Source organism: Eublepharis macularius, chromosome 13 (genome assembly GCF_028583425.1).
Source record: "Eublepharis macularius isolate TG4126 chromosome 13, MPM_Emac_v1.0, whole genome shotgun sequence".
NCBI lineage: Eukaryota > Metazoa > Chordata > Lepidosauria > Squamata > Eublepharidae > Eublepharis > Eublepharis macularius.
Genome location: NC_072802.1, coordinates 33,801,759 through 33,829,581, shown reverse-complemented (window position 1 = coordinate 33,829,581; position 27,823 = coordinate 33,801,759). Strand labels below are relative to the sequence as shown.

The 27,823-nt window shown below is 43.5% G+C and overlaps 1 protein-coding gene across 1 annotated transcript; it reads left to right on the top strand.

The window, feature by feature from the left end:
* The first annotated feature begins 57 nt into the window (after positions 1-57).
* Positions 58-25,869, top strand: COMMD5 (COMM domain containing 5). The gene is made up of 7 exons (XM_054996515.1): positions 58-287; positions 2,167-2,327; positions 5,057-5,085; positions 12,066-12,116; positions 19,424-19,519; positions 21,615-21,690; positions 25,550-25,869. Exons 1-7 carry the CDS (start codon positions 116-118, stop codon positions 25,649-25,651), a joined length of 687 nt encoding a protein of 228 aa, XP_054852490.1. The 5' UTR covers positions 58-115; the 3' UTR covers positions 25,652-25,869.
* The last annotated feature ends 1,954 nt before the right edge of the window (positions 25,870-27,823 follow it).

Genomic DNA, 27,823 nt, shown 5'->3' with positions numbered 1-27,823 from the left:
ACTAGGGGGCGCGAGGGGGCAATGGAACGTTCCCTGGGAATGGGGTGTCACGTGGCCTTGCGCTCGGCTGGGCTGGGCTGCTGGGCTGGGGGTTCGCTCTCGCCTAGTGCGAGCCATGGCTGCTGCAGGCAAGGCCGTGTCCCCTCCCTACCCGCACGCTGGGCTCGTCGGAGAGAGCAGCTTGAGCAGAGTCAGCTTTCTGGGGGCTCGCCTGCCCCCGGAGGTGGAAGCGATGGCCAAGAGCGTTCGGGATCTGGGCAAGGAAACCTTCCGGAAACTGCTGAAAGGTACACGTTGTTGTCAAGAAGAGACTAGCAGAGCATAGTCATTATAGGTGCGATCCTCTGCGCGCTTACTTGTTGACTGCAGTGGGGCTTCTACGTAAATATGCATAGGGTCGCGTGGAACGGTACAGGCCCTTCACCACCCTTCCGGTTCCCTAGAATGGGCCTGCAAGGCTCGACTTGGCTTGCTACGAGTCCCGTAAAATCAAAAGAAGACCCTCGCTAGATCAAACCAGCCAGCTTCGCGCAGTGGCCAAGCCAGTTGCCCAGGAGGGCCAGCAACCAGTGCAGAGAGACGAAAGCCTTCGCCTGAAGTTGCCTCCTGGCATTGGAATTCAGAGGCTTATTGCTTTATTGTTTGTTTATTATTATTAATTTCTAGTCCGCCTTTCTCACTGAGATCCAAGGCGGATTAGACACTGCAAGTGACTACAATACAATCAACACAGCTAGGAGATTTCACTGAAAAAAATACAGTATGATCCACAGTAGGGTATGGAAACAGAAAATTTGAAAACAACGTAACACCAAGCACAGGTGAACCTTTTCTGAAAACAAAGCATAACTAATTAACATGACATCTTTAGCCAAGTGGAATCTACCTAACAGGAGCATTATCTACCAAAGCAGACAGCGCCCAATAGCACAGTCTATATAGTCCCTGTCCCTTTCCAGTGTATCTCTGTGAGCAATTTCTTATGACACAGCCCTCTAAGAAAGCGAAGCCCTCCCAAATAATTCAGTTTTGCATTGTTTGCGGAAAGCCGGGGGGGGGGGGCTTTCCTGACCTATAAATATCCATTGTGTCCCACTCTTCATTAGTCTTGTGCTCATTGAATCGCTTGTTCGGCATCTCTCATGATTTGCTGTATTTCCAGCTGTGGCTTGGTCCACTGTCCATTTGGGCAGCTTTCTGCAGGCAGATGCGATCATGCACTTTGCTCCCCAGCTCTCTTGGTCACTAGAGGGCGCACTCTTAGCTGTAGATCTCTCTTCTTTCCCTCAGTCCAGCGATGGAAAGGGCCCAGGAGTCCTGACATTTAACCCTTCTGTTACTCCATCTCCATTGGAGTTTCTGGACAGTATGTGAATTATATCATAATGGTGGTGGGAATCTGGCTTTACCATTGAACGACTGATGTATGCTTGCAATTGCACCTTCTTTATTAGTAAATGGATTTTCTCTGCAGAAGGTGCAGTTTGGTGTAGTGGTTAAGAGCGGCAAGACTCTAATCTGGAGAGCTAGGTTTGATTCCCCACTCCTCCACTTGAAGCCAGCTGGGTGACCTTGGGTCAGTCACAGCTTTCTCAGAGCTCTCTCAGCCCTACCTACCTCATAGGCTGATTGTTGTGAAGATAATAATAACACACTTTGTAAACCACTCTTAAGTGGGCATTAAGTTGACCTGAAGGACACAAATGTTGTTGTTGTTGAAATGTATATAAGAAGAAAAAAGAGATGGCAAAGTGAACAGAACCAAGGAAAGAGATGATAAGAAAGTGAGGGATGTATGGAAGAGAGTGAGAAAAGGAAAGGGGAGGGTACAGAGTAAAAGAAGCAGGTGCCATTCAGTAGGCTGGGATCAAAGATGAGTCCTACACCTGGAAAGGTTTAAGCCTACTGAGACGGATGCTGTTTGCAGGTTTGAACAGTTAAATATCACAATATGCTAGAGGGCAATGGCAATGGGAAAAACCCCATTGCGTACAAGCATCGTATCCTTAGGATCACAACCAGGGCATGCAGTCCACACCAGATATGACCCTCCCACAATCTCCATTCATTGCATTAATGTTTATGTGAAAGAAAAATATATTGCCAGTGAGGAAAAAAATACATGCATACTTATGGAATTGTCCATGTTGTTTTTTTCTTTAACAGTCACAGTCAACGCATTAGAAGGAAGAGATTGCAGAGAATCTGTGAAGATGATTGCCGAGAGCAGCAGTCTCTCAGACGAGCAGCTGGCCGTCCTCATCTCGGGCATGTATACTCTTCTCAGAGGGGCCTTGAGACTTCCGCCTTCCTCTTTGAAAGAAGATGTGAGTAGAGGAGCATGCACCTTCTTTAGGAAGTGAGGTCTGAGAGTTAAAACCACCTGACTGGTGGAAGCTCCCCTTTGTCAAAGAGACCTGTTGATATGCCGTGATGCAATTTGGTTAACGCCCAACAAAGCTCCCCCATGAAGGCCTTAAAACTAGTGCACTCCCCTGGTTAAAGAAGTCTTAGTTGAGTTGGCCTTTAGGTTTTAATTGATGAATTGGTAGACTGGGTTTTATTAAAAGTTACGCATGAATTAACCTTGACCTGGATAGCCCAGGTGAGCCTGGTCTCATCAGATCTCAAAAGCTAGGCAGGGTTGCCCTTGATTAGTCATTGGATGGGAGACCTCCAGTGAAGACCAGAGTTGCAGAGGCAGGCAATAGCAAACCACCTCTGTTAGTCTCTTGCTTTTAAAACCCCACCAGGGGTGGCCATAAGTCCGCTATGACTTGAGGGTACTCTCCACCAACACACACATGAATTAAGCAAAAGTTTTGAAGGAGGGGGAAAGACCTTGCATGTTTTGGTGTGTGTATGTGCAGTGTGGTGGTTATAGTGTCAGACTAGGATCTAGGAGACCCAGGTCAGAGTCCCCACTCTGCCATGGGAGCTTACTGGATAACCTTGGGCCAATCACACACTCTCAGCCTAACTTACCTTACAGGGATGCTGTTGTGAAGATAAGGTGAAGGAGAGGATAAGGCCATTGCAAGCTACTTTCTCATTGGGGAGAAAAAAACAAAGTAAAAATATCTAAATAAATCTTAGAAGTTTTTTTTTCTGTGAGAGAGTGAAAAGAGAATGCCTTTTCCAAGTAAGCATATTAAAACATTTAATATGTTTTTCATATTAAATGTTAGTAACTTTTTAATTTTTAGAATTTTATTTAAAAGAAAAAATACAAATAGCAATAGAAAGTGCATGGAACCTTATACAAAATACAGAATACTAAATTTAAGCTGTAACAGAAAAGAATATTTAGAATTTTTATTTTATTTTATGACATTTCTAGACCGCCCTCCCCATCAGACAGGCTCAGGGCGGTTTAACAACAGTTTAAAACAATAAAAACATTATAAAAACATTAAAACATTACATCATAAACAATTAAAATTGGCGGGTATAAAATATTAAAATAAGCATTTTCTTGCATGGGTGGTGGAAGGTCTTCAGTGGTACAGCTGGCGAGAGGACAGCCTAGCCCCCACCAAATGCCTGGTGGAACATCTCTGTCTTGCAGGCTCAGCGGAAAGATAACAAATCCTGCCGGGCCCTAGTTTCCTCAGACAGAGAGTTCCACCAGGTCGGAGCCAGGACCGAAAAGGCCCTGGCTCTGGTAGAGGCCAGGCGGACCTCCCTGGGGCCAGGAACCATCAGCAAGTGCTTAGTGGCTGATCAAAGCGACCTCCGGGGAACATATGGGGAGAGGCAGTCCCGAAGGTATGCTGGGCCCAGTCCGCATAGGGCTTTATAGGTCAACACCAAAACCTTGAACCGGACCCGGTACTCCACCGGTAACCAGTGCAGCTGATAGAGGATAGGATAGAATATGTGGTAACACAGCTAACTTATGGAATATTTCTCCTCTCCCTCTCCTTAATTACTTATACCTAAAATTTCATATCAATAATCTTTGATCAGTCATCTATTTCATATTTTATACTCAACATTTTTAAGGTCTCTGTTTTGTAATTAATCTATTTCCATATTAACTATTCTTAATTTTTCTTAACTTTGAGCTACGTAAGTAACATTTTTATTTTTAAAACATTTTTCTGATTGACCAAGGTTGCCTATTTGATCACTCATAAGGTGTTTATTAATCTATTACTCCAGCCAATTAACAGTGCAGTCCTAAGCAGAGTTGCATACACCCTTCGAAGCCCATTGACTTAAATGGACTTAGAAGAGAACAGCTTTTTTGGAGTTTTTGCACTGTATCCCTCATAAAGGCACATCTGTAGAAAGAGACGGTCACGTGTTTGGAAGGCAAATTAAACTCTTCTGAAGTGCCCGTGGCTAGAGGTGCTGGGTTGCTGCTTTCCATACCAGGGAGACAATCAGTCCAGTACTGGCAAGTGGAAAGACGCCTTCTCCAAAAAGCATTTCCCATACTCTGCCTATGAGTCCAAGCTCTACCAGATGAGTACCTTTGGAAATAAATCTGATGTCATGAATAGAAAGTACCCTGGGGTTCAGGCAGTTTCTACAGCCACACTATATGAGACGGAGCCAATTGCTGTAAATCTCTCTCCTCCTGGTTTTCAGCTTCCCAAAAGGTTAGGTGAGGACACTCTAATTCATCCTTCTATGCCTTCCATAAAAAACCTTTCCTTTCGTGGAAGGGTTTTTAAAAATTAGATTGATATTAGGATGGTTCATTCCCCAGTGTTTTTAGATGGCTTTATGTTATTCAATATTGATTTTATAAAGTGATTGGGGGTATATCCAGATGAAAATTTTTGCAGAGAGTGATTTCCCACCCCCCACCTTTCCAGCAGCTTGAAAGGCCCCAGAATCCTGATTTTGCAGGGCTTTTCTTGGGAGGGGGGAAATCATGCGGTATGGGCTGAAGTCCTGCCCTCAGAAATATTAATCTGGGTCCAGGCCATTGTGTGTGTGTGTTTAACTTGCTGCAGACTTCCTTGAGGACATTTGAGTGGGAAGGCAGACTGAGAATATATTAAATCTTGCCAGAGTTGCTGAACAATCTCTTTTTTGCTTTCAGGTTTTTAAAGAAGATCTGAAGGAGCTTAGGTACATCTTTTAGCTATTATTTCAGTCCATTAAATCCTTGAATTTGTGTATACGATGCCTCTTTGATGAATGCCTGGGGTTGAGAGCCACTGCCTGTCGGAACAGAGCTTGGTAGACCAAGGCCTGACTCGGTACTTCACGTGTGCAGGCAATCAAAGAGAATGGAGCTTTGCCCCTGACTGGCACTTGTTCATTTGAATGTATGTAATGGGCCTAGGCGCATACGCCTGAATGTGTTTCCAGTCCTCTCTCTGCAACTGGGAATCGGGTATAGACCTCCACGGCCAGCTGTTCCAATGCACCAACATTTATTCTGTCTGGAAATCTCATTTCTGTATCATGACTTGAGAGCACATTTTGCCCAGTTAACGTGAGGAGAGTTTTGTGGATCCCATGGACAGCCAGAAAGACAAATAAGTGGGTTCTAGATCAAATCAAGCCTGAATTATCCCTAGAACCTAAAATGACAAAACTAAGGCTTTTTGTACTTTGGTCACATCTTGAGAAGACAAGATTTTCTGGAAAAGTCAATAATGCTAGGAAAAGTGGAAGGCAGTTGGAAAAGAGGAAGACTTAAACGAGATGGTTTGACTCAATAAAAGAAGCCATGTCTTCCAGTTTGCAGGATCTGAGCAAGTCTGTTAATGATAGGACATTCTGGAGGTCTTTCATTCATAGGGTCGCCATAGATAGGAGAGGACTTGATGGCGCATAACATACACACATGGTTCAAGTCACCCAGTATTACAATATTTCATGCCAAATACATCTTGAGATCTGCCTCCTGGTTTTGATTGGGGGGAAACAATAGTACACCCCCACTTTTAAGTAACCCATAGGGGCCAGGATCTCCACCCATAGTGATTCCATGGGGAAGTGTTTTCTCCTAATGTTTTCTTGCTTATTTGACTGTATGCTGTCTTGGATACACAAAGCAACACCTCCCCCTGCTCTCTCTGTAGAGTTTATAACCAAGGATAACTGTATCTCATTGATTTTGCCCATTCCTCATTGTTTCTGAAATACCAACTAAATCTAAATTGTGATTTAGCACTGAACTCCTCTGCTCCCCATCTTGGCTTGGAGGCTTCCAATATCAGCACACCTGTCCTTTCTAAGGATCCTGGCCTCCTTCACCCTTAGATTTCCCCACATGACCCTCCTTTTTCGCCTTGCTCTCGTTCTCAAATTCTAGCCCACTCCTTCCAATATCTTCCCAAGAGCTTACCATGTCATCTCTTTGGAATGAGTTGTCCCAAACCCAAAGCTCCTTATCGCTCCTGTCTGCTGTTCCCCAAGATTTAATTGAAAAGCTTCTCTGCCGCCTTTTCTTTTTTATACTTTATTCATCAATTTTACAATAACAGATACAACAATAAAATCAATCATATTAAAGCACAATGATGTTGTTAGTATTGTTACATATCTCTTTAGTTGTCCATTGTATTATAATATTCTCTCCGTTTTCAGATAAGCCTTGTGGATTGAGGGCTTTAATTGATTTGTAGAGTTTTCAAGAATTTTGAGCAGGATGAATTCAAGTGTTTAGCGTTACAAGATTAAGAGCGACTGCCACCTTTTTAATATTAAGCACTAGCAGCCTGGTTCCCTTTCAGTTCAAGTGAAGCCTATCTCTATATGTTTGGCTTGTCCCAGAAAACTCCCTGTTGCCTAACAAATCTAAACCCTGAGCTACCTTACAAGGTTGTTGTAAGGACGGCAACAAGATAATGTACATGATGCACTTTAAATATTGGAAAGTAAAATATAAGTGTTAATTATTAACAAGTGTTAATTATAAGTGTTAATTAAAATATGTGTTAATTAAAAAAGAGAGCTGCTGTAGCACAGTGGTTAAGTGGTTTGGCTGCGAATCAGCACTCTACTGGTTGGAATCCCACTACTGCCCTGAGCTCAGTAGGTGGCCTTGGGTAAGCCACTCCTCTCAGCCCCAGCTCCCCAGCTGTATTGTGGGGATAATAACAACACTAACTTGTATCTAGTATTCTAGGCACTAATCTGTCTAGAAGAGCAGTATATAAGCAATGTTGTCGTTGTTATAGCCACAGTGGTGTCCACTGTGCTTCTTTTTTTTTTTATAAATTTTTTTTATTTTCATAACTACAAAACACTACACCAGACTATCACAAGGAAAGGGGAGAGGGAAGGGACAAAGGGGGGTGGAAAAAGAAAAGGGGGGGGAATGAACTACAAACACTAAACACTACACTTCAATGTTTCCCTTCATACTGTCATAATACAAAAATAGCTCCATAGAATAATGATGGAGTGGTTAATCATACAGAGAATAAACATTTCAAATTCTGTTTAAACTTTCCTCCCCCTTCTAGGTCCCGGACGCAATTCTCTCTGTGCAACTGCTGTTGCGATGCTCTCCTCCTCCTCCCCCCCCCTCCGGCTCCTCCTTTTCTTCGTTCTTGGTGCAGCAGAGTTCTGGGTTTTTATTCTCAAAATCCTTTAGTTGATCTTCTGATAATATCTTATAGGCCTGATCTTTATATCTGAACCATATTCCTTCCGGGAATAACCATTTGTACTTTATTCCATGGTCCCTCAGAAGAGCTGCAAACTTTTTATATTTAAAACGCCGTTTCCGGACTAGAAATGGAACGTCTTTCAAAATCTTGACTTTCAAACCCATAAAGTCCAAATCCGCATTGTATGAGTTATATAGGATGGTGTCCCGAATCTTTTTAGATGAAAAGTCAATAATGATCTCACGAGGCAACTGTCGCTTTGTTGCATATTTTGAAGAAGCCCGACGGACCTCCAAAATGGCGCTTTTAACCTCTTCTTTAGTCGTCCTCGCGGGTGTCGCCAGTAGTTCCGAGACCAAATCCCACAGATCCTCATTTTCCTCCTCTTTCACGTTTTGGAGACGCAAAATTGTCTGCGTTCGTTCCACCTGTAGCCCGATCAGCTGGTTCTCCACCAACTTCAGCTCCTTTTTTGTAGCCTTCACAAGTGACGCACTTTCCAGAGCAGACTTTTCTGCCCCCCCCCCCCCGCTGCTGCCTTAATGGTTTTCACCTCGCTTTCAATTAAGCCCACCCTTTGATCAGTTTCGTTCAGCTTGTCAACAAAGGGTTTTATGGCTTCCACCACCGCCCTGCGCACCAACTCTTCGAGCGACTCCCCCTTCAAAGTAGCCGAGATTGACTTACCGAGAGCGGGACTTTGCTTCTTTGCTGCCATTTTGGGGGGGGGGGGGCGCCAACAAAATTCTGGAACTCAACGAAGGGGAAGAGCGAGTCTTCTTCAGATCAACCTCTCCTTCACAAACGCTTGTAAAACAGAAGGGATTCGCTTGTTTACAGGCTTCCGCCTGTTTCTTTTACTTGCCGTTTCTCTTTTTTTTTTGAAAAAATTTTTATTGGGTTAGAATCCGTTATTTTTACATTTACATTCAATTTTCCCCAAATTTTTCATTTCTAACCCCCTCCCTTTCCCCCCCTTTTGTTGACTTCCAACAGTTTTCCAACCCTTTGTCCCTTTTCCCTTACTTCTATTAAATTTCTCTATCTAAAACAAATACATATTCTCCATTATACTAAGCAGTACATCCTTAACTACTTTTCTTATTGTATACCCAAACTGTAAGTCTTTGTTTCCATCTTGGATAAACAATTTATCCCATTTTCCAATTTTGAATATTTCTATATATCATAAACCTATATATCATAAACCATAAAAATCTTACACATTTAAATCAAACAATTTGACTTATTCTCTATGTATTACTCATTCTATCTTTTTATGGTAATTCTATATAACTCTCGTCACATAGTCAATCAATTTGACTCGTCTATACATTCAGTTTGGTGCATTATACAAATCTTATCAAAGAAAGAAAATATTGTTGATTACTCAATCCGTATATTTAATCCTTATCCTTAATTATTTTCTATCAATATTCTATTTATTAACCAATATATATCTATATATATATCAATCTGTTAATCTAACTGCTTATAAATTCACATTTATCTCTTCCCCCCCCGGTAAAGTCACCCCCCTCTACATTTTATTATACTTCAGTAGTTCTCAAACTGCCACAGTTTTCCTCCCACCTTTACTTGCCGTTTCTCGTTGCCCGGCGGCACTCGAGGCGCCGCGCACATCTGCCGGCCTCCATAGGGACAAACGGGCAATTCCCCCCCCCCCGCATTGATTTCGGGGAGTTCTTCCCGCCGCGTCCCGGACCCTGGCTCCCTCCCTGGGAGTCCTGGGGGCTAATCCTTGCGGATCAGCCGCCCGGTCAGGGTGCCCGGTCGTTTCCTCCCGGACCAGCCGAGAGGAGCGTCCGGCATGGCTGAGAAAACGAAACCGAATCCTGTGTCCACTGTGCTTCTGATGGATTCATGAAGAGACCGCTTCTTGTATCCTGCATTCATCAAGAGCTGAATTCATCCTTATGTGGCTTTCCCAGCACCATAATAATATGCTCCATGCTCCATAAGAGTATTCTTATCATAAGAAGCAACACAGGAGGTGTTCCTGGTACATGGCAGGTTCACTCTTTAAATTGTAAACTCCTTGATCAGGGGACTTCTCTTTCTGTGCTCTGTAAATCACCCTATACATTAACAGTGCCCACATAACTGAAGTCTTGTTTGTTTATTTAGAATATTTCTGCACTGTCTCGTCAGAGTCCTGCTTCAGGGGGCTTACAATTGAAATAATGTATCAATATAAACAAGCCATTAAAAAGAAGTTATTAGACATAAACAGCATAAAACTGGCCTCAAGCCAGAAGCAGACAGTGAAAAAGGCTGGTAAGGTAAAATCCCTAATTTTTTACCTGGGTAAAAAATATGTGTTATGGTATGGCTCCTAAAAGAAAGTAAAGTAGACATCAGATGAGCCTCAAGGGGAAGGACGTTCCAGAGATGATTAATGACCGCAGAAAAGGCCCTGTCTCTACTCGCCGCCTACTTCATTTCTGAAGGTGGAGGCGCATAGAGCAGGGCTTGAGAGGCAGATCTTAACTGGTGAGCTGACTAGCATTGGAGATAGCCCAGCTCCAAGCCATTTAGGACCTTCAAAGTAAGGACCAGCACTTTGAACTGTGCCAGGAAACAGATGGGTGGCCAGCGCGCAAAGGTGATACGATCCCTGTAACTAATCCCTGACAGTAGCCTGGCTGCCACATTTTGGACCAGTGGAAGTTTCCAAACCATTTTCAAAGGAAGCCCCACGTGGAGTGCATAAAAGTAATGCTACTTGACTGTGATCTGCCTTAGCTGATAAAATGCACTGTGTGCGCCATGGAGGAAACCTGAGCCTCCAGGATCCAGTGGCACCCTGAAGTTATGTACCTGCTCCTTTAAGGGGAGCACAGCCCCCTCCATAACAGGCACTCCCCGAACAGCTTCTCCATTCACCAACAGCTCTCATTCTTGTCTGGCCTGAGCTTCAGTTTAACTCAGAAGTGCTCAGAGTAACAAGTGTTCGGGGAGGGCGGGGGGGGGGGTCAATGGAAAGATATCAACAATGATAGCTGTTAATGTTATTAAAATTATTTTTAAAAATTTTAAAAAGATATCAACATGAGAAGTCGATGGTGATGATGATCAGGGCTTTTTTCCAGCAGGAATGCGGTGGAACAGAGTTCTGGCACCTCTTAAAAACGATCACATGGCCGGTGACCCCACCCCCTGATCTCCAGGCAGAGGGGAGTTTAGATTGCCCTCCGCGCCACTGGTGCCTCTGTCTGGAGATCAGGGGGTGGGGCCACCGGCCATGTGACCATTTTCACTGAGGGCAATTTAAACTGTAAAAAACTACCCCCTTGTTCCAGCTGACCCAAAGTGACGTCATTGTGCGGTCTTGAGTTCCACTACCTCTTTTCCCAGAAAAAAAGCCCTGATTATGATGATGTCGATGTCACTAATAAATGTTCTGTGCTGCTGCTATAGGTTTTAAACAGTGTTTTCACTCCTACATGCCATAGAAAGTGTGGACAAGGAGGAGGCAGTAGCAACAATGGACATTCAGTCTTTTTGATTTTATAATAGACACCAGACAACTTCATAACAGATGCCAATAGTAAGGAGGAGACTCTACATGTGCTGCCTGCTAATGTTTAGTGTGACATTACCTTGCTGGACCTTTTGGGTGATTTGCTTATACATAGATGTTCTGTGGATCTGCAGACTGTCTGCAAAAATGGGAAAGACTTGACAAAACTCTGCTACAAAAAGTTAATGGGCGGTTGCCTGCATCCTCACCTGTGTCTCTGCGCTCTCCCTTCCCCCAGCTTCTTGGCTTTTGTAACACAAACATAACTATGGCCCCATTTGGCTATAATCCTCATGCAATACTTGGCTAATGAGGTCACAGGAAGCCATTTGTATAATATGCCATTTGATTTAATACTGACTGCACAGTGTGTCTTTTATTAGACACTGGCATCATCGATCACATCTATCTTTTCCCCATGTTCTTGACTATCCACTGATCCCTTTTGGGTGGTAAGACAATCTGCAGTTTAGAAAGGCAGGCGCTGTCCCACTTTAAAACACTCGCTTTGTTTTTCAAAGGTCAGTGGTGTAACGATAGAGCAATCCGTCTGCATTGTCTGAGTGTGATCACTTGTTCTAATTAGCAAGCAAAACATGACGTTTGTTACATGGACTTAGTTGAAATCTCCACTGGATGGCTCAGAATAGAAGCTCAGGATGAAATTGGAGGCGCCGTAAGCCTCTCTTTAAAGCCTTGTATTATAGCATTGTGCAATTTAATGACACAGCAAAAAGAGCAAGGGCTATAGACCTTCAGGCAAAGAACTGGCTATTTTGTTTTCTTAATTCGCCAGTTCAAGTTTGCTCCCCAAAATGTTACCCATGTGCGTAGAAGACGTCATATGTATGTTGCATTCTGTGTTTTTAAAAAAATCAGTAATTTTCTGTTTGCATGCATTTGCTATCTGTCTCAGTCTGTACTCTTCTCTGTTAAAGGATCCCAGAAGAATTTATTGTGGACTTCGCCACCGTAGCCTTTGGAAATAGGTTGGTAAACTTTATTAGTCAATTGCATTCTCTTTCTTAAGAGTTCTATCATTTTCTGAGCCATATTTAAACCAGTAATGCTTTACTGCATCCTTGAAGATAAGTGGGAAAATATTCCAGCCCACTGAAAAAGATTTTGTGGAGAATGCCTTCAAGTCAGAGTTGACTTATGGCGGTCCCTGGTAGGGTTTTCATGGCAAGGGACTAACAAACAGGGTTTGCCATTGCCTGCCTCTGCAACCCTGGACTTCATTGGAGGTCTTCTATCCAATTACTAACCAAGGCTGACCCTGCTTAGCTTCTGAGATCTGATGAAATCAGGCTCACCTGGGCTATCCAGGTCAGCGCTTGCTTGCATCATATGTGTATGCATAAATATCCCAACCTCATAACTCTTCCACCCTCATGTAATCCTAGATGTTACAGCAAAGAGTGGGCAGAGCGCTTTACTTAAATCAGTTTTCTCAGAAAGAAAAGCCAAGGGACTAACTGCACATAAATCCATGTGGATTTATGTGCAGTTTTTTTATTTTTAACTTCTGCTTTCTCCAAGGAGCTGGGGGGGCGGGCTCACATGGTCCCCTTCCCCATTTTTATCCTCAGAACAGCCTTGCGAGAGTGACTTGCCCAAAGTCACCTGGTGATATTCCTGAAAATATCGGCATCTCCCAGTTCTGCTGCTGCACTAAACTTACTCCTTATTTTCTCCTTTGCTCTTGGTAGAGCCAGGAGAAAGTGTTTGGGTCCTTTATCCCATGTGACACATGAGCTTTATTTTAGGATTGCGTTATGTTTATGAAGGCCTTAGCCCGACTGGGGAATGGTAACTCTTCAACAAGGAATCCTGCATCGGTAACATAATTTTGTTTCTTTCGTTTCCCTTACAGTTGTTTTTTGAAATGGTTCCACCCACCCACACAGAATTTAAATTGGAGGAGGAAAGCTAGGAGTCTTGTTGCTCTTACCCTAGAAAGTATGGGTTTTTTTTTTTTGTATCTTGGAGAAAGCCACAGCAATCAACCAATTGCAGCTGCTACAGTAGGTAGGTGGTAGGTGGAGTCAGGGTCTAACAGTGCCAAGTTATAGTCTTCTAAGAGCTAAACTACAAGAAATGAATTACACGAGGACACTCATATGAAGGGAGTCGCAATGTTAGCCGGGAAGCTGAGTTTTAAAAGACAGATCAGAAGGCTCTGTCAATTTCCCCTCTCTACAGAGCCAAAGCTCCTCAGAGGGTTTGTTAATTTCTTTTTTGCCTCCCAAACGCTCTGTCAGTTCCCCTTCTAGGAGGGGAAGAGGACATAAACAAACCCTCTGAGGAGCTATCTTTGGGGGCTCTGTAGAGAGGGGAAATTGACAAAGCCTTCCGATCTGTCTTTTAAAACTCAGCTTCCCTGCTAACATTGCAACTCCCTTCACGTGAGCGTCCTCGTGTAATTCATCTCTTGTAGTTTAGCTCTTAGTCCTTTGAAATCAGTAGGCTTAGGGGAGTATAAGTCTGCTTAGGACAACCCAATAAAATGTTTTCTTCTCTCCTCTAGTTCAGCTGTCTACACAAAGGAAGGATCCTCTTGAGCTAGCTGAATAAGTCCTTTATTCAAAATTAACACAATGTTAAGTCAGCTTCTCGCAAGCTGGGTTGTGTGATGACGTTTTGAGGCAGGTTGCTAATAAGGAGAAGCCATAGCCTTGATCGTCATCCAGGGATTGACTAATGACCTGCTCAGACCTGTAATTTCCCAAGGTTACACCCAAACCAATTGACCTACTTCTTAGGCTGAGGAAGACAGCTGGTGAATGTATTTTCTCTACTCTTAGGTGTGTCATACAGTCAAAGATAGGCCACACCTTGGAAGAGAAATTGAAATCTGAATTTGATTCCTTTTTTAAACAAATCTTTCTTTGGCACTTCCTTTGAATAAAATAGAAGAGAGGAGAACAAGAATAGTAATAACTGCACTTATATACCACTCTTCTAGACAGATTAATGCCTCACCCAGAGCGGTGAACAAGTTAGTGTTATTATTATCCCCACGATACAGCTGGGGAACTGGGGCTGAGAGGAGTGGCTTATCCAAGGCCACCTACTGAGCTCATGGTAGTAGTGGGATTCAAACCAGTAGAGTGCTGATTGGCAGCTGAACCACTTAACCATGTTGGCACTACTAAATAAAATTGGCTGTGTAGAATCCCAGGAGTTTGGAAGTTGGTAACATGCTAATCACCCTTCCCTATTTCTGGCCACTAAAACCCAAGTTGAATTTTTTAAAAGAAATCTGGAAGATGTGCTGCCTCAAGCTTTGTCTAGTCTCCAGATAATGAGAATTCCAAAGCTTAAGGGACAATTACGGAAACCACTTTTCTGCACACTCTTGGAGAGCCTGACTCGATGCGCAGATGGCTTACAAGCAAGTATGCCCTGCAAGGTGTGATAAAACACAACAGTAGAGAGCATCTCTTAAGTAGGCCAGGTCCAAAAAAAGTAAATCCCCTCACCTGTTTCTGCTGTCCTAAGATTCATTCTTTCTGTAGAAAATGTGTATGCTGCTGCTCCAGAATCTGTTCAAGGCGACTCACAACTAAAAGAAAACTAACAAGTTAATGAAAAACAATAATTAGTCAAGCCAATACAAACAGGTCCATAAAAGCTGCAGCAGACAAGCAGAGCAGTCTAATATGATGTCGGTTACAACAGTCCTTGGGCTCAGAGCAGACCAGAAAACAGCTTACAAAGCTGAAGCCTCTTAGTTAAAAAATGAATTAATAGAAGTCCATTTAGCATCATCGTGTGTGGCCTGTCTGCATTCCATTTGCAAGCTGTAGCAGCTCAAATTGGCTACTCCTTGAAGCATCCCCTGACACGGGACTTGCTGACTGATCACAGTGAGATGTGCAAGCTCCAGATAACATCCAGGAACTCCAGGCATTATCTGATGCTCTTTGGTATTACTAGGAGTTAGATTATTCTGGAGCTGCTTTATATATAAGCAGGGCCTTTTTTCTGCTGGAACACGGTGGAACGGAGTTCCGGAACCTCTTGAAAATGGTCACCTGGCTGGTGGCCCCACCCCCTGATCTCCAGACAGAGGGGAGTTTAGAGTGCCCTCTGGAGGGCAATCTAAACTCCCCTCTGTTTCGAGATCAGGGGGCAGGGCCACCAGCCAGGTGACCATTTTCTCTGAGGGCAACCCACTGAGTTCCACCACCTCTTTTCCCAGAAAAAAAGCCCTGTATATAAGTTTATCCTGGTTGAACAGCTGTTCCCTCTTTCCAAGCAATTTTGGGAACCAGTGCTAATTTAATGTGTTTGGGGGGTTCTTGGCAAGATGTTATCCTTGGTGGTCTCTCCAGAGTACATCCATGACATGTACAGAGTGCAGGGAAGCAAACAGAGTCTGTGGCTCCTAGTCTACCCTTTCTCTTGCTCAATGCTGCCATCCAGAGAGAAATGCAGGCTGGATTGATCACTATTGCTACCCTGTGGCAGGTCCTCCCAAGCCCATGGGAATTGTAGTGCTGTCAGGGGAGATGGAGATCTTTAGCAGAAGGCTCTCAGCCAGCACCCTAAACTAGCTATCCCGGGATTCTTTGTAACAAGCTTCTTGGAAGTGAAGTCACGAGAACTTGAAAAATATTAAGCATGGAAGTTTGCTGGGTGATTTTGGGCCAGTCACCCACTTTCAGCCTAATCTAAGCTGGGTGACCTTGGGCTAGTCACGGCTCTCTGGAGCTCTCTCAGCCCCACCCACCTCACAGGGTGTTTTGTTATGGGGATAATAATGGCTTACTTTGTAAACCGCTCTGAGTGGGCATTAAATTGTCCTGAAGGGCGGTATATAAATCGAATGTTGTTGTTGTTATTTCACAGGGTTGTTGTGAGGATAAAATGTAGGAGGGGAGAATAATATAAGCAATGTTGGTTCCCTGTTGGGAGAGAGAGACAGGGCATAAATAAACTAAACAAACTAGTATAAAACTAGGAGATGCTCTCTCGGATTTCACACACATTATATAGACACCTGTGGTACTCTGGTCTGACTAACACAGAACAGGTGACTGAGGAGAGGGGCAGGGAACTCTGCAGGTGCATAGAAGTGCTGCATGCAAACAAGAACAGTTGGGGCAGGGGAGATAGATAGATAGAATCTGTGTGTAGCTGTGGGCTTGGTCTAGAAGCACCTTCACTGCATTCAGTCCAAAGTGTCTCTTCCACTCCAGAGCTCTTGAAACAGCAGCCTCCTCTGCACTTGTGCTGATTGGCTGCCCCCCTGCGATGTCACCGGGCAACATCCATCCTAAATCTTTGGAGCATTAAAACAGTTTTTAAAAAATTCCTTTGGGTTACTAATAAGGCAGCAAATAAATGTAAAAAATATACCTAATGGTGCTTGAAGAGGATAAAGGCTGCCCACTTTAAATATGGGGAAGGGGCAAAGCTAACAGCTGAGTTTCAGTTCTCTGCGATGCAGGTTCCCTTCTTTCGGGATGCTAGAAAGACATCAGCTGAGCCACACTGCAAGCTTGATCTTTTGGTTAATCTGGCTACACCCTGTGTTCGTGCTGATCCTTTTGTACAGGGGTAAAGCATCTGGTTTCTTCCCTGACTAGCTCTAGGCCAAGCAAGAGCCCTTTTGAAACAAATAATGGGATTATTGTCCATAGCCACAAAGAGATTATAGTGGCTTCACCTCTCACGAAAGTATCTTTGAAATATTCTGTAGATCCATCCTAGGGGTGTGTAACAATCAGCAAAAGAGACAGAGTTTAAGCTAGATCTTCAGGTTAGAGTGGCAGACGGCAGGACTGGACTTCAGCTCCCCACCCAGCCATGAACTTCACGGAATGCTCTCTTAGCCCAAATCACCTCATAGGACTGTTGTGAGGATAAAATGGGGGAGGGGGAAATCATGTATACCATCCCTTAGCTCCTTGGTGGAAGTGTGAGATTAAAATGGGCCGGATGGATAATTCACCTGTTAGACTCATCCTTTGCCAAACAGTTTTCAATTTGCAAAATGATTGTTTAAACAGATCTTTCACTGCCTTACTTATTTTTAATTAATTGAAAATTCCCAGGAAATGGAGTTTGTGATGTTACAAACACCAACCAATCAGTACTGTGCATAGCTGAGGGTGTGTTGTGCAGAACTGTTTCCCCGGAGCTCAGCTCTGGAGAGGATTAAGTATATTTGACAAGAACACAATGAATGGGCTTCTAGAGTGCAAATGACTCCTCGTTTGATGTATGCTTGCACGTACTTTGTAAATGGTGCAAAAATACGTGCTTTTTCTTGTAAATGTCTTTCTTGCATGCAACGAGTTCTTTTCTGCAGCAAAGCAGAATATGTAAGAAGGCTCTTATTAAAGTACGCAAAAGCCAGAGAAGAAAGCTAAAGTGTTACATAAGGAACTTAAACGTTCTCTCTGTTGTTGTAACAAGATGACATTTGGCTGTGTGCCAGGGACTGTGATGCTGATGTTCTTTAGAAATGAACTGGATGTTGACAACTTAGGGGGTGATTCTGACATAATTGTCTTTTTCCTCCCTTTTTCTTGGCAAAGAGACGCATACAAAAAAACTTTTTTAAAAAATCTGGAGTGGCTTTTGTTGATCTAGAAAATCATCATTGGAAAATGTAGGTTGGATTTAGTCACCTTTTTTGCTCAGTCTCAACCAAACCAGCTCCTTTCTATATTCCCTGCCTCATGAGGCTTTTGTCCATGAACGCTCTGCGATCCTCCAGCGTAACCTTTTTTGTGGTCAAGGTGTCTTTTCTGCCAGCAGAAAAAGTAGTTGGATCTGTAACACGCTTGTTTAAGGAACCTACGTTTAATAAAAAGGTTTCCAAGTGGTCTCTGGCACAGATCTTAAAACCCTTACAATAGCTAGACATCCAGCTCCCCACAGAACAACAACAACTGTTGTTGTTGTTGTTGAGATTTTCTGACTCAGTAGGGCCATTGAAGTAGCTGATGAATTAAACCAGAGATTAAAATCATCAAATTTAAACCAGCACACAAATATATCATTAAAACAATTTCTAACCAGAGCTTATACTATATACAAAATATAAAAACAACAGTTAAAACGTTGGGGATCACTGAGAGAATACCAAGCAAACGGGAAAAATTAGAACCGATATATAACCATCCCAAACTCTCAGATGTGCAACAACGCCACCCACTGGTAAGGATGGTTATGTAACCGTTACAGATCCAATGCTGTGATTTCAAGGGGACATTTTCACCTTTTTGTTGCTGTTCCCAGCCCAGAGTTTTTTAGATAACACAGGCTATGGAACGAAAGAGATCTTGACATGTATCCAACCATCCACAGGCTTTATAGAGCAGGACGTTCCCACTTCCTGTTGTAGCCCGCTGAGCCTCTGACATTTTCGTCCAAGGAGCCAGGATCAGGTTAGAGGGGGAAATAGGTGTCTGCGGAGGAGGCCAATTGGTAGAAATTGCCACCCTCTTTTCTGCAAATGGAAATATCGTTCTGTCAGAGGAACTGTGTGGCTGGACGCATGCCAGGAACACTTTCACTTTTATTCTGCCTGTTTGTTTATTTGAAATCCCAGTTCTCTTCCTCCAGACAGCTTCAGACAAGGAGACCAAAAAGTAATTTTTCAAATAAAGATCTGTAGCAATTTGGAGGAGGCGGGCTGTGGCTCAGTAGAAGAGCCTCTGTTTTGCATGTGGAAGGTCCCTGGTTCAATCCCTGGCATCTCTAGTTAAAAGGACTAAAGTAGGTGATATGAAAGACCTCTACCGGAGTCCGCAGAGAGTCACTGCTGGTTAGAGTAGATAATAACAATCTTGATAATCCAGTGGCCTGATTCAATATAAGGCAGCTTCATGTGTAATCATGTATAATCAAATACTAAAACCAGCATGTAAACGAGTAAACATGTAGCAGGAATGATAAGAGCACAAAAACTAATATTAGAAAATGTGCGAGCACAGTAGCAGCACATGAATAGAGCCAGTTTCAGAGGATAAGACCCAGAAGTGCAAGAGAGTGCTTCAGAATGTCAGCACATTCTACATGCATTGTCAGTCTTTACAACCCTGCAATGTAGGCCAGAATTACCATCCCCCATGTTATAGATGACAAGGTAAATCCCTAGAGAGTACATGGCACTTTGAACCAGATATCTTCCAGACTACAACTCATTCTCTTAGCAACACCTTCCTTTTTGATGACTCATGTAAACCAGCCTCTCTGCTTCATTGCCACTGGGTCTTGGCTTAGATCCTTGCATTATATTTTTGTGCTACTTCTCATGTTTTGTTTTCACTTTCAGGCGACCCGTTCTTGAAGCCACACTTCAGAGTCAAGCCAACAAACTGCCTAGAATCGAAGATTTCAAGTGGAGAGTGGATGTGGCCATTTCTACCAGGTAAAGGAATAAGATGTCCATAGATGTTCATGAAAAGGGTGCTTCAGAATTAAGTCATCTGGGGTTGCCTCTTCTTTTTGCATTGTGATTTTGTTAAACAGGAGGTGATTTTGTGTACAACACTGTATGATAAACTGGGAGCAGGAAATAAAAGCCCAATCAGATCCTGCTGTGAAAGTTAAGTTGACATTTTCCAGGCTTCCAAATCACATTAAAAATTACCCATCCTCGGAGGAGCCCATCCCTCCTAATAAGAAAAATACAGCTGCGTGGGCAGCCTCCTCTGAGAGCAAGTAATTGGGAGAGGTTGAATGATCCATTCATACCCAGCAAGGAGATGCAGGAGAATTACTTGCCCGCGGCTGAGTCTGACTGGAAGAGGGCAAGGCCAAATAAGCGAGTGCTGCAGATGAAACCAGTCTAAAATATGTCAAAGAGGGGAGAGCAGTGGAGGGGGAGATGGATCCAGGGATAAATAGACGAAGACGGCTGGCCATTTCACTGATTCAAACGGAGACTTCATTTGGGTGAGGGAGATGGACTAAGAGATTGTGCCAGTAGGGGCACAGAATGGGTGGATTTTGAAGGAAGCAAGAGAGGCGGCATCGGGCAGGTGTTTGAGGAGACAGTTCCGGGCATCTAGGGGCAGTGAGGGAGGAAGGGCAGAGTCCACCGAAGGAGCAGGAGACCTTTGCATGGCTTGTGCTACTTTGAGACATCTGGCTTCATCCCCCACCCACAGGCTTTGGTTTCATTGATTGACTGAGACCTGACCCCAGTTTCCATCCTCCAACTGCTTGTCTTTCTTTATTCACCTGCTGGTTGTTTGCCGGTCAGTAGCTTTGGGAGCTGATCTATCGATAACAGGTTGGTCGGAATAGCCAGACCTGTTGGCCTGACCCCACTTAACAGTGCCTTCCCACCAGAACTGTGAAGGAAACAAGCTGGTCCTGTTTTGCTGGAGTCAGCACTGATAACTTGGTTCACTGTCCAAAAAATATCCTGTGCTTGAGGGAGACGGAAAAAGCAACAGCTAAATATTCTTCACCCCAGTTGCTTTGGGAGGCACAAACAAACCCTTGTGATGGCCCGGGCTCCATTTTTGGATCCTCTCCTCTCCCGTTTTCCATTCCCCACAAGCGTCCCTCTGGGACTTCCTGTTTACCATCTGGCAGCCGCTCTCCTTAGAGTTTAGTCTCCAGCTTCCTGTCAGCCAGTTTCTGGCCTACGTTTGGCAGAAGGAATCTGCGCCCACAGTGATTCATTCCCCACTCCACTGGTCACTGGCTGGAGAGCTGCAGAAATAAAATAATGCTGGCGGTTAGATGAGCTTTTTGCTCAGCTAAGAGGGCAATAGGTCTTTGCAGAGAGGTGGATGGCTGTCTTCCGATGCACCGTTCTGCCCTAGCAAGAAATGTGGATACTTGGAACATTTACAGAAAAGAAGCAAGAAAAGAACAGCAGTGGAAGCAGCATTGCATAAGATAGGGAGGAAGGGTTGGTCATCCAAATATGGTGTTTTAGGATGGTTTATGTAATAGGATGGATTTATGTTGTATCTTGCCTGTTGGATCTCTCTTCATTCTGTGGCTATAAAGGAGAAGGGAGTGGTGAGACAGCCATTATGGCCCTGTATTTATTCATTTACTCACTTCATTTATACCCTGCCTTTCTCCCCAGTGGAGATCCAAGGCTGTTTACATAATTCTCCTCTCCTCTGTTTTATCCTCAGAACAGCCCTGTGAGGTAGGTTAGGCTGAAAGAATGTGATTGGCCCGAGGTCACCAGGTGAGCTTCCATGGCAGACCTGGGTCTCCTCAATCCTAGTCTGACACACTATCCACTATGCCACACTGGTTCCATCAGTGTCCTAAATGGGTTTAAGGAGAGAAAGCAGGTGGCCTTGCTCTGAGCCATTCAGCCTTTAACAGCCAGTTAGCTCCAATTTCCGGCCAAGCCCAAAGTGCAAAGGCATCCTCTTGAACATATGGGGTGGGGGGACTTCCGTTCGATCTGCAGGAGGAGTTAAGCGCCTGTTTCTTCATTGAGATCCTGGTGTGTTCAGCTCTAACAGTGGGACTGTAAATCTTTTCAGCTCCTTGGCTCGTGCTTTGCAGCCATCCATTTTAATGCAGATGAAGCTTTCAGATGGGACAGCACATCGTTTTGAAGTGAGTTCTTATTCTTTTAAATGAATGCAAGGGCAGAGATTCTTTGTAGGGATCCTGACTACCAACTGCATTGCAGCCTTCAGGAATTATTTCTTTTCAGTAGGTTACTCTGCATTCATTTCTTTGCCTAAACAACCGTTTTCAGGATTTCACTCAAATGTGAGCCATTTGTGTCAAAGCCCTGGTTGCACATCTCTTCAGATTAATAGCCTTATTTTTTTTCCCTAATGCTTTAGACCCAGATTTTGCAGGCTTCAGTTTCTCCCCAGCCTCAGCAATCTACTGTACCTTTGACTGGCATTTGTGCATGTGTGTGAACTGACTCCATGGAATAGTGTTGTGGGTAAAGTGATACAAGAGTCATGTTGCTGATGTTGGTCTGCATGGACCCATTTGGCACAAGCAAATCATCACTTGATGCCGCAGTTATCAGATAGCAGACATGTATTGGCCCCCTGCTTATGAAATGTTCTTAAGAGGAGTGGTGTGACATAAACTGAAAAGAGTGGTGATTCAGGAGGTTGCTAGTACAAATCTCATCTTAGCCCCTAACTGGCTAGATAGCCTTCAACAAAGCTTCTCTCAGCCTCAGTTTCCTATCTGCAATATAGGAATAATAACACTGGCCTGCCTTGCAGGATTGTTGTAACGATTATTGCAGTAATTTAAGTGAAGCTCGCCAAATACTGAAAACACTATACTGATACTAAGCGTTACTGTTATTTCTAAAAATTCCTGTTGCTGTGTGTAGCTAAAGTTACATCTTTCCATTTGCAGCTTTGCCAGGGTTTTTTGTTTGTTTGTTTGTTTGTTTGTTTGTTTAAAGGGATGGTGCAGCCCTTTAATAAAAGCAAGAAAGCAAATTCTCCCCTGCACTTTAGCTACAGAAGGATGCATAAGGACGTACTGGGAACAAGTCGGAAATGTTCAGGCCTGGATGGCTTGTTTTGAGCTTTCAGCATTTCCTTGAATAGCTGAGATACTTGTCAGTAAGTAGGAAGGAACTTTCCAGTGAACATGCCAAGAGTTGCTTTATAAAAGCATGCTTCCCAAAAGTTACATTCAGAGCAAGATTCCTGTTTATGCAACCTGGCCTGACATCTGCCCTAGTCAAGCAGGTTTTATGTAAACTGACAGCGTAAACATGTAGATTATTTATGACCTTTGAGCTCATGATACACTTCTGTGGTGCTAAATAAGATGCCTTTCCTATGCTGATGCCTGACATAGAAAAACAGCACTGTGTTACTGATGCTCGTGCTTCTGTAGTCATTTTGGAGCTGCTGCAGTTGTGGAGACCACTTAAGAAGCATCCCCAGGGACGTGCATGTCTGCTCAAACACTCAAATGTGGGCCAGCCATAAAACCAGCAGCGGCGCCCACCCATTTTGAGAGTGCCCAAGGGCAATCAGTATATTTGAGCTAACTTAGTAGTTATGAGTATGAAACTGGGTGGTAGCAGGGTCATTCTGCTTTCATTTAAAATAGAATGGCCAAGATGATGCAGTATTGCAGATGGGCAGCAGTCCTCCAAATAGCAAGATGTGCGTTGCCTATTTTTCATTGTTTAGAAATCTCGTGGAACCACTTTTTGCTTATAGGACCTGTGCCCCGAAATAATGGTAAATGTCAAGTGTACTGTAAGGGAGGCAGATTGTTACTTTACAGTAGAGATCAGTAGCCATTTCTGCAGCTTAGCTCTAATCCTGTTCATGAATCTAAGGAAGGGATTTGATACAGGGAGGTAAACAACCATTGACTTGGCAGGCAGGCTGAAAGAGAAATTGATTCTCAGAGATCACATTTTATAAGGCTCATGTGTTAAGTGGCTGGGATCATGTAGCTTTATTTGGCCTTGGCTGTCTGGAAGAACAATACTAGGAAGAGTGGAACTTTCAACAGTTTTCAGTCTGTAGCTTTACATTTTTTTTCAGAGTTATGCATCCAGGTTGCTTTATTGTATAATTGCTGTATTACTGTAAATGATTGCATTGTCATGATGATAAATAGGACAACAAATTACCTGCCAGATGGTCATTTCTGACACTATTTGCTCTTGAAAGAAAATCCAGCCAAACAGTCTAAAGATAAGCAGTCATTTGGCTGTGTTTAATGGGTGAAATATATTTGATATCCCTAAAACCATTGTTAGTAGCAGGCGTGTAATTAGTCACTCGCCTATGGTGAGTGAGGCTTATCTCTGTGTCACATAGTCAGAGGTGACTACTAAGCATTTCTGTGGGCTGATGTGTTTTGTAGCTTTATATACAAAACATGATTAGCTAAATGATCCCAGAACATAGTCTGAAGGCACTCAATAACAATCATCTTGCTAAAGCTAAGCAAGACTGGGTTCCATCTTTGTCTGGATGAAAGGAATATGGCACCTTGAGTGCTATAGAAGAAAGGTAAAAGTATTAATTACCTGGCTTCTCTGGAGATATGTCACCTGAATTTATTATTGCTTGTACAGAGTCAGACCTTTGTTCCCTCTAACTCAGTACTGTCTGACTAATGGCAGCTTTTCAGGATCCCATCAAGTATGAGGAAAGGCCCTCTTTCTGCATCTTTGTAATCTTTTAACTGGAGATGCCAAGGATTGAACATGGGACCTTTTATTTTTTGGAGCATGTTTAGACCCTACACAGAGGAAAGCCAGTGGTGGTGTAGCAGTTAAAGAGGCCTGGGTTCAAATCTTTATTCATCCTTGAAGCTCACTGGGCAGCCTTGGCTATTGTCTCCAGGTCTGACTGACCTCATAGGATTTTTGTGAGGGGGGAGGGTGCCACAAGTTCTTGGCAGAATGAGAAAATGTGATTCAGAGATCACATGTTGGAATAAGGCTGGAGTGAATTCTGGTTTCTGGTTCTGACAATTCCAGCCACCTCATAAGTCACAAGAGCAACTGTGCTGATCCGCTCCTAGTCCTTCACCCTGTGTCACACTGCGGCCAACTAGATGCCCACAGAAGGGCATATGAGCAGTACAAGGAGGCCAACATCATCTGTGTAAAACATTTATTCCACCTCTTCAGAGTGCTGAATTGGAATTCATACGTAAATTTGATTCAGTCAGGCTGGGATTGAATAGAGACTATGAATGGTTATCTCATTATCAGATTTCACTGACTTCCTTAACAGAAGCAAACTGATCTCCATATCAGAAGCTACTGTTTGCATCTACTCCTCCCTCCCCTCTCCACCTATATATCTGACCAGTTTCTTCTTTCCCTCCATGCATCTGACAAAGAGAACTGTGATTCTCGAAAGCTTATGCTACAATAAAGTTGGTTAGTCCTAAAGGTGCTACTGGACTCTTTTTGATTTTGCTACTACAGACTAACACGGCTAACTCCTCTGCATCTAGAGTTCTGTTTGAGGCAGCTCACAAAACAAGAATACAAGTATCAAAAAAAACTAACAGTGCAATCCTGTAAAGAGTTACTCCAGTCTAAGCCCATTGATTTAAGTGGGCTTAGATTGGAGTAACTCTTTATAATATTGCACTGCAAAATCATTAAAGTTAACCATCAAAAGCCAGCCAATAAAACCCCAATACATAAAGCCGCCCCCAGCACTTCACTGAGTGCCCATGTGTTTTAGTATTATGGGAGAGGGAGAAAAAGTTCTCTTTTCAGTTCTCCATCCTATGCAAAATCCTATCATTTTTTTTCATGTTCTGCAAGCAATACGTTCTGGTGTACCACTGCCCTTGTGGTTAGGAAATTCTATATAAACCCTTTTTTTTTTGTCAAGTAGGAAGTTTCAACGGTAGAGAAGGAATTGCAGGAAGCTATTACTTGTGGTTAGCTTGCACGTACACCTTGTCCAATCACAATTTAATTTTTGTTTTATTCTAGGTACCCATTGCAAAGTTTCAAGAACTAAGATACAATGTTGCCTTGATCCTGAAGGAAATGAATGATCTGGAGAAAAGAAATGTTCTGAAGATTCAAGACTGAATTTCTGGTCATTTAGCAGTACTTGAAGAGGCCAAGAGAGCCACAAAAAAGCATAAAATCAGGGCATCTTGTTTTGTAATTATGTGTATTGTAATACAACCTGTCTGGTACCTGCTGTAAATATTTTTCATTTTGTGTATTGAAAGCTGCTGTTGGGATTGTTTTCTTTGTTATTTTTCTTCTAATTCTACATATAAATGAAAATGGCCTTATCCCTGCTGATGAGCACTTTTGTATGATTCATCAAAATGGTTTTAAAAATAACCCTCCCTATAGATGCAAAGAAGCCTTTTCCAAATGATCTATGATTCATCTCCCTAATTATTTTGGAGAGTTTGCAAATGATTTGCTCTGTCAACATCCAGCATAAGAAGAGATGGGGAGAAGTGGTTTGCAGCCTTCCAAAGGAAGTGGCGGGGGAGAGAAACAGCACAAATTAGGAAGAATGGAATTCAGTTTGATCCATATAAAATCTGCTGGTGTGCGGTTTTCACATGGGGAGGTTTTTCATGCTGCAAGGAATGACATGTAGAGAGAACCCAGTGTTGAAGGAGATGTGAAGATGTTTCCACTGGGGCTGCACTTCCTCAGTCTCTCAAGATCAATGGTTTTCAGCCTTTTGAGAAACAGGATCCACTGAGCTGCGCAAATATGACATCAGAATCATGTGACAGGAGGAGGAGGAGCTGGACTGAGGCCAGCAGGCTCCCATGGCAGAACGGGAACTTAGAGCTGGTTTTCCTACATCTTAGGGCCAAGCTACAAGTGACAAATGACACTTGAATGGCAAGTGTATTTCTCCCTGTTCACTTGCCCTCCACTCAATCCACTTGCCAGGCAAGTGTCTTTCGTCATGTGTAGCTTGGCCCTTAGTCAAACACTCTAATCGCTGTATCACAGTGGCTCTCTCATACTTGTAGTTTAAACAGAAAGAGTACATAAAATATTTGAACAAAGGATGGATTCTTCAATTGAAATCCTTTCTGTAAAGCAGTGGTCTTTGACCACCTGCCTTCCTGCCTTCCTTCAGGATACTCGTATACTACCTTTCCAGTTGCTCAAACCTTAGCCCTCAGGTAGCAACATGAGAGCCGCTGAGTTACAAGCGCATGACAAGAACTCAAGTGATAGGAAAGGGAGGAGCCAGATCTCATAGGCGTCAAGGCCAGGGCTGGGGGCAACAGACCAAGTGCCCCAGAGCCAGGAAACACAAACCAAACCATAGTAAGGCTCAGAGCCAAGGAGGAATTTGCTCTACCACTGAGGGACCTTCCCTCACCATCTGGCTGCTTCTCTTACCGTGTGTGCAAGTTGAGGCAGGAAGCATGGCATTCATGCTCTCTGCGCATGCGCAATAGGGGCAGATATTTCCAAAAAGCAGCAGAAGAAATATGGCTGGTCTATAAGGGCTCTCACAGGGAAGCTTAGTGAGAAAGATGGCCAGACTGCTCCCAGCCATTCTGCCTTCAGTGGCAACACCACCAGGCTGTGCTCCTCCCCAGTCGGGTGTGTTGCCATTGCTCTCCCACCATTGCCTCACTAACCATGCCAAAAGAAGATTTGCACAGCTTCTGTCTTCTCCCCTCCTACCAACCAAGAATTTCATTGGTCCTGAGGAACAGGTTAAAACTATCAACCAGTTTGAGATAGATGTATGCCACCATCCCCTTAAAGCCATGACCTGAATATAGCCCTGTGTTGTTAATGAAATGTTTACTAATGTCTTGCTTCCCCTCCTGCATTGGGTTTGAAAGCCCTCTCCATTCCCTCCTTTCCAGCATATCTGGCCATAAAATAACTCACCCTGTAAATGTATTTAATTACCTCTGTTTCATATCTGCAGTCACGCGTAGCTATTTTCTGTTAATGAGACAGTGGCATGAAAATATCCATTTTCAAGATCTTGAGCATCTATTGAGAGCCACCCAGAACTTGTATAACAAAGCACAGCGGTGTGTGTGAAATGCAGCCGAGCCCACCATCAAAGATGTGCCGCAGCTGTCTCTCAGGGCTCCTTCCTGTGTCTGCTGCCAGCAAAAATAGTTTCTGAGGGATATTTCCTTTCTGATGGTATCTCTGCACTGTTGGTAGCCATGATTCACTCCGCTAATGTTTTCATTATGAATATGCTTCTGTGTGGTGGTAAAGTCATCATAGGCACCAGCTAGAGAC